The sequence below is a fragment of the Stegostoma tigrinum genome, chromosome 14, assembly GCF_030684315.1.
Source record: "Stegostoma tigrinum isolate sSteTig4 chromosome 14, sSteTig4.hap1, whole genome shotgun sequence".
Taxonomy (NCBI): domain Eukaryota; kingdom Metazoa; phylum Chordata; class Chondrichthyes; order Orectolobiformes; family Stegostomatidae; genus Stegostoma; species Stegostoma tigrinum.
This window is the reverse complement of record NC_081367.1, coordinates 61,933,455-61,947,111: the sequence shown is the minus strand read 5'-3', so window position 1 is coordinate 61,947,111 and position 13,657 is coordinate 61,933,455. Positions and strand designations below refer to the sequence as shown.

The window sequence follows — 13,657 nt, the reverse complement described above, 5'->3', positions numbered from 1 at the left end:
ATGGTTGGTGCAGGGTGTGGATGTTTCAGGCTTTTGCTCCAGGAAGACGTGGAGAGCCCTGATACCATGCTTGTGGGAATAGATGTATAAAGGGATTGTGTTTTCATGGCAAAGAGGAGGTAGTTTGAGGCTGCAAACTGGAAAATCCAAAACTGGCACAGAGTGCCCGAGGAATCCCGGGTGTACACGGGCAGGGACTGACCAGGGGATAAATTACCTTGTGAGAATCAGTTCCGTGGGGCAGGTGCAAGCTGAGGCAAAGGCCTGCACATACAACTCTGTTTTTGGATTTTCAGAAGAAGGTGGAAATGAGCTGTGCAGGGCTGGGAGCCTATCATCTTGGAAGAGGTGGAAGGGAAGGAGGAGTGAATGCCAGATGAAATGAACTCAGTATTGCAGTCATTATAATGGCCTGATGTGCCATGGTGAGGTCATTGTCCAAGAGAAGATGGAAAGCGGTATCTGAGAGCAGGTGATCAACATTTGCAATGTTGAAGTCAGTAAGGCAGACTACAACAGTACCACTATTATTAACAGGCATAATAACAAAGTCAGGGCTGGATCTAATTGCATGGAGTCCAGTTGTTTTGAGCAAGATCGGTTGGATTGGGTGAGAGGGCAAATAAATTGAGGCAACCACTGTAACCTCAATATTTGTCAATGAACAGGTCAAGTGCAGGTAAAATGCCAGACAACGGGGATTCAAATGGAGGGAGATTGTTGGAGCTGTGAGAAGGACTCTGTGGGACGGGGAGAGGACTTCTGTCAAAGAAGTGGACACAAAGATGGTGGCAATGCAAGAAGAGTTTACAGACAAGTCATGCACGAAATTCATTAATGCACCTTCCCCTGCAACTGCAGGAAGTGCTATACCTGCTCCCACACCTCCTCCCTCACCCCCATCCCAGGCCCCACTGCATCCCAAAACCAGCCCAGCCTGTCTCTGCTTCCCTAACCTGTTCTTCCTCTCACCCATCTCTTCCTCCCACCTCAAGCCACATCTCCATTTCCCACCTACCACCTCACCCCGCCTCCTTGACCTGTCTGATGAAGGGTCTAGGCCCGAAACGTCAGCTTTTGTGCTCCTGAGATGCTGCTTGGCCTGCTGTGTTCATCCAGCCTCACATTTTATTATATACATTATACCCACAAGTTACCCTTCATAAGTGCTAATTGGTCGGCCAATCATTTCGACTGTTGGATTGTTGGCATAATGGAAACTATGGATTGTCAATTCAGGAAAATGCTTAGCACAACTTTATTTCCTTTGCTGACAGCTCCTCAAAAGGTCATATGAAGCTTTCAGTGAGCAGCAGCAAACACTTCTAAATGGATCTTGGGGCGTGCTGGTAGTGCCTCTGTGCTGTATCCACGAGGTGCTTTTGGACTGAAACTGTATCCTGTCAATGAAACGTGTGACTTACAAAGCTACTGCATATTTGAAGCATTAACAGCTTGCTTAACTTACCATCCACATGTTAGAGATCATTTGCCCATTTTCAATAGAGCAGGCACTTCTTAAACTCAGAAATGGAGGACTTTGGCACATTGGTCAATGCATATAAAGCACAAAGAATAATGATCTGACCAGAATGAAAAATGTCACACACAAAATGGAAATACCTAACAGTACAAGATGGTACTATTTTCATTCAATCAGGCCCTGGGCTACTGATAACTCCACATGCTGTAGTCATGAATATCCACTCTAAATTTTCCATTGGAAGGGTCAGAAGTTCAGAGGATCCATCAACCTCAAGGATTTCTCTGTGTGCATATGCTGTTTGACTTTCCACATATAGAGAGGGCTTTCTCAAAGTAATTGGATTGATGGTACACAGGTGACCTTTGCAATTATTTCCTTTGTGAGTCACATGTTGAATAACGTGACGACGTGTTTTCTTAAGGGACTAGCCAAATAATATATTGATATTCAACAGAGAGATTGAACTTGATTGGGCACACATCGCAATTAACGAAAACCGCACGGACTTATAAAACAGTCACCCTACTGTCAAACAATGTTAGCTAGTTTCCCTGTCAAATATGCAGTATTGGTTCCTTTTAGTGGTAATTTCTGCTATTGTCGTGGCATGGCCCAATAATAAGCAGGCTTGCAAACGTTGGGGTAGGTTTGATTTACTGGGCTTGTCGAAGGATGGAGATGTCATATTGGGAGGAATTTTTTCATTCCATTACCACGTTGAGTATCCGGATCTCTCGTTCAGCAATCAGCCAGAGCCAGCAAAATGTCTCAGGTTGGTGGGTGCTGTTAGATGCTTCAGTTTGGAATGAGGGATAATTATTGTTTTAGATTCAATGAGAACCCTTTTTTTTCGAAAAACGAAAACCGGGTCAAAGAATGAAGGTCAGAGATACCCTGAATGTTTTATTGAAATTGGGTACGCTGTCAGGTATTTTGCTTAATATTAATTTAAGATTTTGTGGTATAGGCTTGGCGTTTGGATATAGATCGAATAACTTCCAGCTTAGAGACAACGCTGTTATTGCCGAATTATCTCCAATAATAGTTACACTGTGAATCACTGATATAATTGTGTCGTTGCTTTTTGTGCTTTTTAAAAAAATCTTGTTCTTTTTCCGCCTTCTCTGCAGCTTTTGGTTTCGTCCTTTCCGTTTTGCTCTGGCGATGATTTTTGCAATAGAGGAAATAAACAATGACACAGCCTTGCTTCCCGGTGTCACTCTGGGATACCGCATTTACGATTCTTGTGATTTGCCCCAGTTATCGTTGAAAGCAGCTTTGGAGTTTCTAAACAGTCCCGCGGCAAACACATCCTCTGATAACTGTAAAGACTCCTCCATTGTTCCTGCGATTGTTGCTGATGCTGGATCCACGCAGTCTTTAGCAATAGCACCTCCCATCGGTGCCTTCAGAATTCCTATGGTATGACGTTTAATAACCCCGTTATGCAGAATAAACAGATTTGCGTCAACTGCATGCGATGTGATGTTATTTACGTCATTGAATCCAACTATGAAAAGTCCAGAATTTTTTTTTGATCCAAACAGCCAGGAGTCTTTATTTACGCTTCAACTAGAACGTTCATTCAGGATGGTCAGATTGTCCAAGACAAATGATGTTTCTTTTTGGTTAGGTGTAGTCATCGCTTTATAACCAGGTTATTATTTTTCTTCAAAGACATTGCTTCGAGAGTCTCATTTCAGAAATCTTTTGATGAAAAAAAGCCTAAAACATTTTTCATTTTCAATGCTTACAAGAAAATTAACAAATTTAGTTTACTTTTCATTTTTGCAGGAGGTGCGAATAGTGCTGACAAAATCAATATTTGTTTCTGGTCCCCAGTAACCCTGGAGTTTAATGCCTCCTAAGGTCAACTGCATGTGAGGTTTAGGGTGAAATGTACGTATTAAGCCTGCTCAGCAGGAAAGAAAACTGTCAAAATAATGCTGAACAACAGAACACAGAATTATGTTATGCCCTGAAATAAGTCTACTTTAACCGACAAAATGTTTCAGACAAGGCTCACAGGGGCATGCGTAATTCATGGCTGAGAGACAGTGAGCTTAACGTGGGTTCCAGAAGCCAGATGAAATCCTTCAAAGTTCAACTTCACAAACTTAAATAATGGATAGTTGTTGAAGATGTTAAAAGATGAAGGTATTGGATGGAGAACAATTCCTACTTTTGGCAATAATATAAAGTAGGTCATGTAGAATTTGTAGCATGTCCTATATGTTGCTTGAATATTCCCTTTAATGGAAAGGGACAAAAGGAGAGGTGACTGCGGACTGTCAGTGCGATGTTGCACAAAGTTTGCATTATCCCCAAGTAGCCTGTAGAAAAACAGAGGAGGAGACCTTTTTTAACCAGATTCATCATGTTAAGCTGTGAGAACAGGGCATTAAGCGTGTTGCAGCTAGGTCAATGTGAATCAAGAAAGAGCAACGCTTGGAATGAGCACTGAGAGAAAATATTTGAATGGGGCGTTTTGAAATTATGAAATAAGTAGTTTACTATGCGTGAAAGTTAGGCCACTCCTATGAGCACGATGCGAGTTGGAATCTCCGTTCTTCTCAATTGATGCCTATGTGTAGGTATCACGAACAACAACTACAAATTATAATGGAAAAGCAAATGTGTTTTTTTTCTTCTTTCATTGTGACAGGTTAGCTACTTTTCTACCTGTGCGTGCCTAAGCAATAGAAAGAAATATCCGTCATTTTTTCGAACTATACCGAGTGATTACTATCAGGCTAAAGCATTAGCCCAGCTAGTGAAACATTTCGGATGGTCATGGATCGGGACAGTTAAGAGTGACGATGACTATGGAAACTTTGGAATGCAGGCATTTGAAGAGGCGGCACAACAATTAGGCGTTTGTATAGCTTTTTCCGTGTCGTTCATTAAAACGTACACTCAAGAGAAGTTACTGAAAACAATTCACACCATACAAAATTCTTCTACAAAAGTTGTCGTTGCTTTTGTAGGAGAAGCAAGCATGCGTGTTCTTCTAAAAGAAATGATTAGACAAAACGTCAGCGGCATACAATGGATTGGCACCGAATCCTGGGTTTCCACGTTGCTTCTTCCTCTGGAGGACAGTAAAAAGATTGCTTTTGGTGCAATTGGGGTGACAATTCGCAAAGTCAGCATTCCAGGGTTGAGGGAGTTCCTAATGAAAGTTCACCCATCCCAGTATCCTGGGAACTTCTTAGTGAAAAAGTTTTGGGAAAGTTGCTTCGGCTGCACTCTACGTGTTGAAAACAAAACAGATCCTCGAAAAACTGAACCAGGGCTTAAAGAATGCACAGGAAGAGAAAAATTACAGAATATCCGTCACGAATTTACTGATGTGTTGCAATACAGAGTGACTTACACCGTGTACAAAGCAACTTATGCTATAGCTCATGCACTTCACAACATGGCGTCATGTAAAACTGGGGCAGGACCTTTTTCCAATGGCACTTGTGCAAATGTTTCAAATTTTCAACCATGGCAGGTGAGGAACATTCAACGTTGTTTGTTGACTATGTTTACATATCTATCCAATGTATCCGAATTCACGGTCGGATATTTGCAATTGATATAAATGTGTTCCGACTTTGATTTTTTTTAAGCTACTACATTACATGAGAACAGTGAATTTCATAACCAAGATCGGCGAAAAGGTTTATTTTGACGAAAACGGAGACCCTGTCCCTACATATGACATTGTAAACTGGCAAACAAATGCCGCCGGTGATATTGACATTGTGAATGTTGGGCTGTATGATGGGTCAGCTTCTGGAGAAGAATTTTCAATCAGAGAAGAGGCAATTGTTTGGAGTGGTGGGCACAAGTCGGTAAGATTTATGGAAACAGTTCTTTTTAAAATAAAAACTGCCCTGATGTTTAAGTTCAGTTTCATTTATCTGAAACGAAAAGGCAAACTGGTGTTTGTTGTGTGAAATAGGCATCATAGGCATCACTGCCAATTCCCTTCCGCCTATCAAACATTTTTAAAAAATCCTCTGCTCACCAATTCGAAAGTCGCTTTGCTGAATTAAACTTGAATGTAACACCAGAGACAATTTTACTCCCACCCATTTCAACAGTAGGAAGGGTTTACGGATAACTGATGTAGTTCGAAATGACAGAAAACTAAGACACTATAGTTTAAGCACGAGTTATAAATGTAACTGTATCTTATATGAGTCAAGGAACGAATCAATGTATGATCAGACAGGCAAAAATCCAAACAAACTGAAATGTGGTTGAAGAGGTTTGAAAAGAAATGTTCAGAAATCAATGGATCAATTAATTTGATGTCAAGGGATGTTGTGATTGCTATTAATCTTGCTCATAAATACATTTGTGCCACACAAGTGCCAGACAAAGACTATCTCCAACAAGAGAGGATCTAATTATTTCCCCAATTATTCAATAGCATCGGCATCACTGAATCTCACACTTCCAACATCCCGGGCGACATCTTTTATCTGAAACTGAACTGAACTAATCATATAAGTTCTGAGACTACAAAAGCAGATCAGATGCTCGGAAACCTGCAACAAGCAACTCACCTCTGGACTGTCCAAAGCATAACCACCACCTTTAGGACACGGGTCAGGACTGTGATAGAATACTCCCATATGCATGCATGGGTGCAGTTTCAGTTACTCTGAGGAAGCTTGATACCATGTGGGGTAAATCAGCCTACTTTATTGGCACCACATTCACTAATATTCACTTCCTCTACGACTGACGCTGAGTTGTAGCACCAACAAGGTACGCTGCAGTGATTCAACAATGCTTGTTGGGCAGCACCTTCAAGCCCCATACTCAACTCAATGTAGAAGAACAATAGCAAACAAAACCATGAGAACACAACAGCCTGCATGTTCCCCTGGCAGCCATTCATCCCCTTGACTTGGAAATATGCCTCAGTTCCTCCCTTATGTTTATAGGTCTATTTAAAGGAAGTAGAATGCAACAGGTCAGGAAGGAAGCTCAAAGACAAAAGGGGATGGGCAATATATGCTGACCTTGCAAGAATTGTTCACATCACAAGATACTTATTCTAACAGAGATAGTAGGAACGACTGATGCTGGAGAATCTGAGGCAACAAGATGTAAAGCTGGATGAACACAGCAGGCCAAGCAGCATCAGAGGAGCAGGAAAGCTGATGATTTGGGTCTAGACCCTTCTTCAGAAATTTATTCTAAATTTGGTTTTCATTTCAGCCATCAAACGGTATTACTGCAAAATACATATGATTAAATTCAGCTCATTCCTAATTCCTTTTTCAATAATAAATGAATCAATGCATGAATCATGAATGTTTTTATGAGAATTTGAATTCACTACAATTGTCCTGGTTCTGCAACTGCAAAACTCTTCCAAGCACTTTACAGCAGCTTTAAACTGGAATATGATGAAGTCACAAGCCATAACATTTCAAAAAAGACAGCCCCAACAAATGTAACGGAAATAGCTATGACTCTGTAAATTTGACTGAATGTAGTAGATTTGCCACATGGAAATACTAGTATTTCTCCACCATTGTATTCATATCCATAACCAGGTTCCTAAAGCTGTTTGCTCTGAAAGCTGTCAACAAGGAACAAGGAAAGCAGGAAGAAAAGGACAACCCATTTGCTGTTTTGACTGCATACCATGTGCACAAAATGAAATTAGTAACAGAACTGGTAAGCAAACAGTTTGGACAAAGACATTTCTGCTTAATCTTGATGTTGCATTGTACAGGCATTAAGATTCCACCCAAAATCATGAAGTTTTAACTTGCTTTTTAGATTCCATTCAATGCACAAAATGTCCATTGGAATTCAAGTCTAATGAAAGACGGGATCAGTGCATTCCAAAGGAAATCGAGTTTCTTTCCTTTTCTGAGACAATGGGAATCATTCTGATGACACTGGCGCTGTTGGGAGCCTGCACAGCTGTTGGTATATTTGCAATATTCTACGTCTACAGACACACTCCAATTGTTAAAGCTAATAACTCTGAGTTAAGCTTCCTTCTTCTTCTTGCCCTGACACTTTGTTTTTCGTCTTCAATTACATTTATTGGAGAGCCTTCAGTTTGGTCTTGTATGTTCTGCCATGTAGCGTTTGGTATTAGTTTTGTTTTTTGCATATCTTGTGTATTGAGTAAAACAATAGTGGTGGTGATGGCATTCAAAGCAAAATTTCCTAACAATAATGTGATGAAGTGGTTTGGACCAAGACAACAACGGCTGATGGTTTGCATCCTTACTCTTGTCCAATGCGCAATATGTACTGCCTGGTTAATTGTATTTCCACCTTATCCTTTAAAAAACACAAGTCATTCTAATGAGATAATCATGTTTGAATGCAATGTAGGATCTTCGTTAGCCTTCTATTGTGTGCTTGGCTATATTGGATGTCTGTCCTGTGTGTGTTTTGTTGTAGCATTTTTAGCTCGACAACTTCCAGACAACTTCAGTGAAGCTAAACACATAACGTTTAGTATGCTTATCTTCTGTGCAGTCTGGATAACTTTCATTCCAGCTTACATAAGTTCACCAGGAAAATATACTGTGGCTGTTGAAATATTTGCTATTTTGGCCTCCAGTTTTGGTCTTCTTTTTTTCATTTTTGGCCCAAAATGTTATGTTATTCTTTTGAAAAAAGAAGAAAATACAAAGAGGAATATGATAGGTTCAGTGGCTTCCAAAAATACCTGAAAACTTTTGCAAATGACGCAGGATATTTTAGTAGGTCATTATTTTATCAGAAAGCTAGTGAATGGGAATTCCATGTTGACAGCCATAAATCTGAATATTTTGCCAGCACCCATTCCACACATTCTAATAAAGCCAAAATGGCTTGCAGTAAGAGTAATTTTGAAGATGAGTTGATAATTTTGACTATTTCATACGTTTCCCCCGAGTTTCCTTCATTCAGAATTAAAAATTGTGTGTGACCTTTTATCATTTAAATTTGGATTGAAGTCTTTTTTTTAGTTTTCTTGACGTGCCTCCAAATTTCTTGGAGCGTCAGTATCAAAACTTGCTTAATCTATCATAAAATTCCTATTCTGAAACTCTCCGTATTACAGGATACAAAATTGATTGCTCACATCATTTAAAAAAGTACATTAACAAAAATGGTGTCACTGTGCTAAATTGGCATTGAGAGGTGCTGGTGGTTTGAGGATGGTGTGATGGAGTAAGGTTCGTTATCAGAGACCCTCACTGACTTGATGCCATAACAAGACACTGACCTGTTTCGAAAAAAATACAAATCCTTTATTACAAAGCAAGCACAAGCCATGGAGAATCACTGTACTGAACCCGATACAGAATGCAGAGCCTCGTAAGCGATTCTCTTGAGCAGTGGCCAGTCCCTGCTTTTTATACCTTATTGAGTGCATAATACATAAATCAATTTTACATGTCACAGTGGCATGATACATGAAACAATCACTACATTGGACAATGACATGATACAAAAACAATTACTACATCAAAAACATAAAGAGAGCAGGATACAGTATTGATCATTCGTGAAGTTACTGCTAACGACAGGAGGTGCTTTCAAGTTGCAGAAGTGACAGAATGTAATTTCAAGCCACCGAAGTGTCTGGCTTGAAGAAAATTCAATGCCCTGGCCCCTTTAGCAGAAGTTACAAACTTTACAGGATTTCAGAAGTCCCACACCTTTACAAACGCTTCTCACCTAATTTTATTTGAGACAGTTTCTACATATCCCTGTGCAGGAAGATAAAGATTTACAAAGTCAAGCTGGTCAGGCAGGAAGTTTTAAGGCAGTGTCTGCATACCTCTGTGTCAGCAGGTAAAGAGCATTAAATTATAGAGAATATAGAAATCAATGTGATGTTATTCCCAATAACAGCTCATTCCGTCATTTTATCATTTCATGAGAACCTATATTGGGGCCAAGGAGGGAGCTGCTAGTCTGTCAAACACCAGTCTGCAGCAACAGTTCTGGCATACCATAAGTATACAGCACACAGCTGTGATAACTATTAGAATAATTAACCAATGTAGCAGGTATGAGCCCCAAGAACCACACATAAGCCATCCCAACAAGCCCCCCACAACCCCCACCCAGTCGAGGTCCCTCTCTGTACAGTTCCAACCACCCCTGTATGGCTTGCATAACCTGGGTAAAATTATAGGACTCGTCGGTAACATGAGTAATGCACTTGACCTCTATAATAGTACATAGTCTTCTTGCTGATCCAGTTGATTGTCCACTGCATACCGGGTTTGCAGAGCATAGAGCTGAAGTTTGGCTAATTATTGCCTGATTGCCTTCATTGTGCTGTTTTCCAGCGCAGTGAGTCCAACTTTAAGATATTTTTGTTTTTTTTTGAGCCGCCTGCTCCCCTGGGGAGCCTCCCAAGCTAACAGTTCCAAGAAAGCGTATGCCAAGTAAGAGCCCAAGGCAACTGGGTCCTGCCATGCAGTACAAAACTCCTGGATGAGGAGGCTTGTCACAATTCGCCATTGAGTCCGTGCTCATTGGGGAAAAGGGATCGTGAGAGGCCCAATGGCCCCAACATCAAACAGCACTGGCAAAATTGGAGTGGCAGTATTGAAGGTCCTGTTAAGAAGGAAAACGAATCCCTTCTTAGCCAAGTAGCAGGTAACAGACTCATGTATTCCTTGACAGCTATTCCAGGAGGATGGACCCTTATATGGAAATCTGTGGAGTTAAATGGAAATGTCCCGTATTCCGTTTCTACACGGGTGCCATTACAATCCCCACAAGTCTACTGGATGCCCAGGGTCACAGTTATTGGCTTAGATTCCAAACAGGGCAGTTCAACTGTCCTCCTTTAGCTGTGCAAGTTCTTTTTACGCACCGATGGGGCCCGGAAACATCTTGGGGGTGATTAGTGACTGGAGCATGTACACAACAAGTCCCAGTTGCATTAAAGCAAAACGGGTAGCTGATGGAATTTGTACAGTTAGCTCCTTCCTTCCCATGCCTTGGTTTACTGCTTATACAATCTGAGGGGCCATGAACTACCAATTCCACGCACCTACCCTGCACACCTCTCGTCCAACTTCCCCTCTCCCCATGGCAAGTTTTACCGGATACTCTACTTCATGAAGCTGACTAGGGTTCCAGCCTGGCATTGCTACAAATAACTCCTCTACAGACCAGGCTAGCGGATAACACGCTGTCCGATTCCCATGCAGCTGGATGTGTGTTCTATAAAAGAGATTGTCCTGCTGGCGATGCACGGTCAGAATATTACTCAGTCCAATGGTTAATTGCAAACTGATGAGGGAATTCATCATTTGCAGTCACTTAGGTGGATCCAACAACTCTGTCCTTTAACTTTAAGATTTGTCGGGGTTTGAAGTAGCACTTGAAATGGTCTTTTCCACCTTGATCCAACCTTGGGATGATCCCAGTCCTGGACAAGTACGAAATCTCCGAAATGTGGCCACAAAGAGCGATCCTGGTCCTTAAGGTCTTGGCCTGGTGTCTGCGGAGGTGGTCTGGAGGCGCACCTCACCTGTGAATGGAAAAACTTTAGAGATTATATCGTTCGCCGGAAGTACCTTTGCATTTCTTCTCCCATCACGTTCAGGTCAATTTGGCTGGGTGGTCTGGTATTGGCATCCCAAAGTGTTCTGCTCGGTCGGCCATAGACGATTTCTGCAGCCGAGAGTCCAGTAGTAGAATGGGGTGTTATTCGCATCGGGGCAAAACCTTTAACCAGTTAAGACCAGTCTCTAATGTCAACTTGGTCAATTTTGCTTTGAATGTTCTGTTAGCTCTTTCCACTATCCTTGCCGCCGAGGTATGGTAGGCACAGTGGAATTGCTGTTAGATCCGTAATGCATCACACAGTTCCTTCTTAATGTTTCCTACAAAGGGAGGACCATTGTATGAACCAATTTGTCGAGGCAGTCCAAACGTCAGTATTATTTCTGTTAATAATAATTTTACTACTGTTGAGGCTTTGTTATTTGTCATTGGAAAAGCCTCTATCCACCTACTGAATACATTTACAATGATAAGGCAATATTTATAACAGTTTACGCTTGGTAATTCAATAAAATCCAGCTGAATGCATTCAAACAGTTCACTTGGCAAGGGTATTCTTCCTGATGAGCGTCAGGCCCCCGGCCAACATTGTTTTGCTGGCATGTTTGACATAATGCTCTCCGAAACTGGTCTCCTCAGCCAGGCTGGATGTCACCAGGTACGGAGCAACCAAGGTGGTTGTCAGAATGCAGACAGTCAACAAGCATTGGGTCAAACATCAGGTATACACACTTGGCCGATTAGGGCCTGAGAGCGCAGAATGTGAACATCCATGCGCCTTCCAAGCATACTTTTCAGATACAGGGGCGTCCCCCTGTAAGTGCTGAACAGGGACAATATCCGGCATGCCCGTCTTGTCCGAAGGAGGCGTGCGATTTACCGCCTGCTTGTTCATAGAGTGTACAATAAAAGTTCGATCTGCAGCAGCCTGTTTGGCAGTCTGTTCAGCCCGAGCGTTGCCCTGAGTAAATATAGACTCTTTGCAGACATGGGCAGCACATTTGGTGATAGCCAATTGTTTAGGGAGGGGGATTGCCTGGAGAAGGCTTTTAACATACAGGGAATTCTGGATGGGTGTACCTGAGGAAGTTTTTGCAGGCTTCCCCTGTGAGATTTAAAAGAATTCTGCCCTCCCTCCTTTTGTCCACGAGCAGTGTACTCCATATTCTATTTCCTGTTTGTCTGTTTAGTTTTAGACCTAGTATGACAGGAGATAGGGTCTGTACAAGCTGTAAGTTTGTCAGGAGATTCATGTGGGCTGATTGGAGATTCGATAGCAGGAGATTTGTACTGTACTTGATCTGTACTGTACTTCATTTTCAGTGTCACCGCGGTATAACCGATGGAAAGGGGTTCCGACACCGGACTTATCTAATGTTTGTCCCTTTTTTAGCGTTTTTACTTTTTGAGTATTTCTATACACTACATCAGTGTCCTTAGTCTCAACACCCACTTCAGGGTCCTGGCCTTCGCGTGGGGGATCTCCCCTCTTAACAAACGGTCTAAGGCAGATTGGTTGAGACAGACAGACACTGCAACTATTCTATACCTTCTGTCTGAGTACTTATTCTACTTTACCATCCTTATCACTAACCCTTTGGGCTTACTTAGTCAATTTTACATATGGACGTACATGAAATAGTGTAGGTTAGATGGGCTTCAGATTGGTATGTCAGGTCGGTACAACATCGAGGGCCGAAGGCCCTGTACTGTGCTGTAATGTCCTATGTTCTATGTTTACCTGACCTAGGGACTCTAACCCCAGCTACCAGGCTAATCTAACCTCCTGGATTTTCAGTTACCTGACCTGGAGTCTCTATCCCTGGCCACCGGAGGACACAAACCTCCTGGGTGTTTCTGTTACCAGACTCTAACTCTGGCCACTGGGAGACTCTAACCTCCGGGATTTTTCTTTACTAACATGGGGACTCAAACCTCCAGGCTTTAGGATTTAGCAATGTTCAAGACCGTGATTCCTCTCGGGGATCCGTCTCTACAGAGCCATGCAGGGACGAGAGGTCGCGTGGGTGGCAAGTTCGTGAGAGACAATAAGGTGAATCATACCTGGCAGGCCCGTCTATGTGACTCCAGCGACACTCGAACGAACACTTATTCAGTCCTCCACGTAAGACTGCTGTACATGTTGGAACCCTGCTCGCTGCGCCAAATGTTATGTTCGTTTTCAGAGCCCCTCACAGACTTGAAGCAATAACAAGACACTGGCCTGTCCAGAAAAAAAACACAAATCCTTTATTACAAAGCAAGTACAAGAATCACAGTACTCAACCCAATACAGAATGCAGTCTCGTAAGCGATTCTCTCTGAGCAGCGGATAGTTCACACTTTGTATACCTTTTTGAGCGGAAAATATACAAAACAGTTTAACATCTCACAATGGCATGATACATGAGCCAATCACTACATCAGACAATGGCATGATACAAAAAAAATTACTACATCAAAAACATAAAGAGAGCAGGATACAGTATTGATCGGTTGCAAAGTGACTGCTAATGACAAGAGGCTCTTTCAAGTTGCGAAGAAACATAATGTAATTTCAAGCTGCCAAAGAGTTTGGCTTGAAAAAAAGTCAATACCCTGGCCCCTTTAGCAGAAGTT

At 41.9% G+C, this 13,657-nt stretch overlaps 1 protein-coding gene across 1 annotated transcript; it reads left to right on the top strand.

The window, feature by feature from the left end:
- Positions 1-2,635: 2,635 nt before the first annotated feature.
- LOC125457792 (extracellular calcium-sensing receptor-like) lies at positions 2,636-8,193 on the top strand. The gene is made up of 5 exons (XM_048542388.1): positions 2,636-2,908; positions 4,152-4,985; positions 5,104-5,328; positions 7,051-7,174; positions 7,280-8,193. The coding sequence occupies exons 1-5, from the start codon at positions 2,651-2,653 to the stop codon at positions 8,191-8,193; spliced, it is 2,355 nt and encodes a 784-aa protein (XP_048398345.1). The 5' UTR covers positions 2,636-2,650.
- Positions 8,194-13,657: the final 5,464 nt, after the last annotated feature.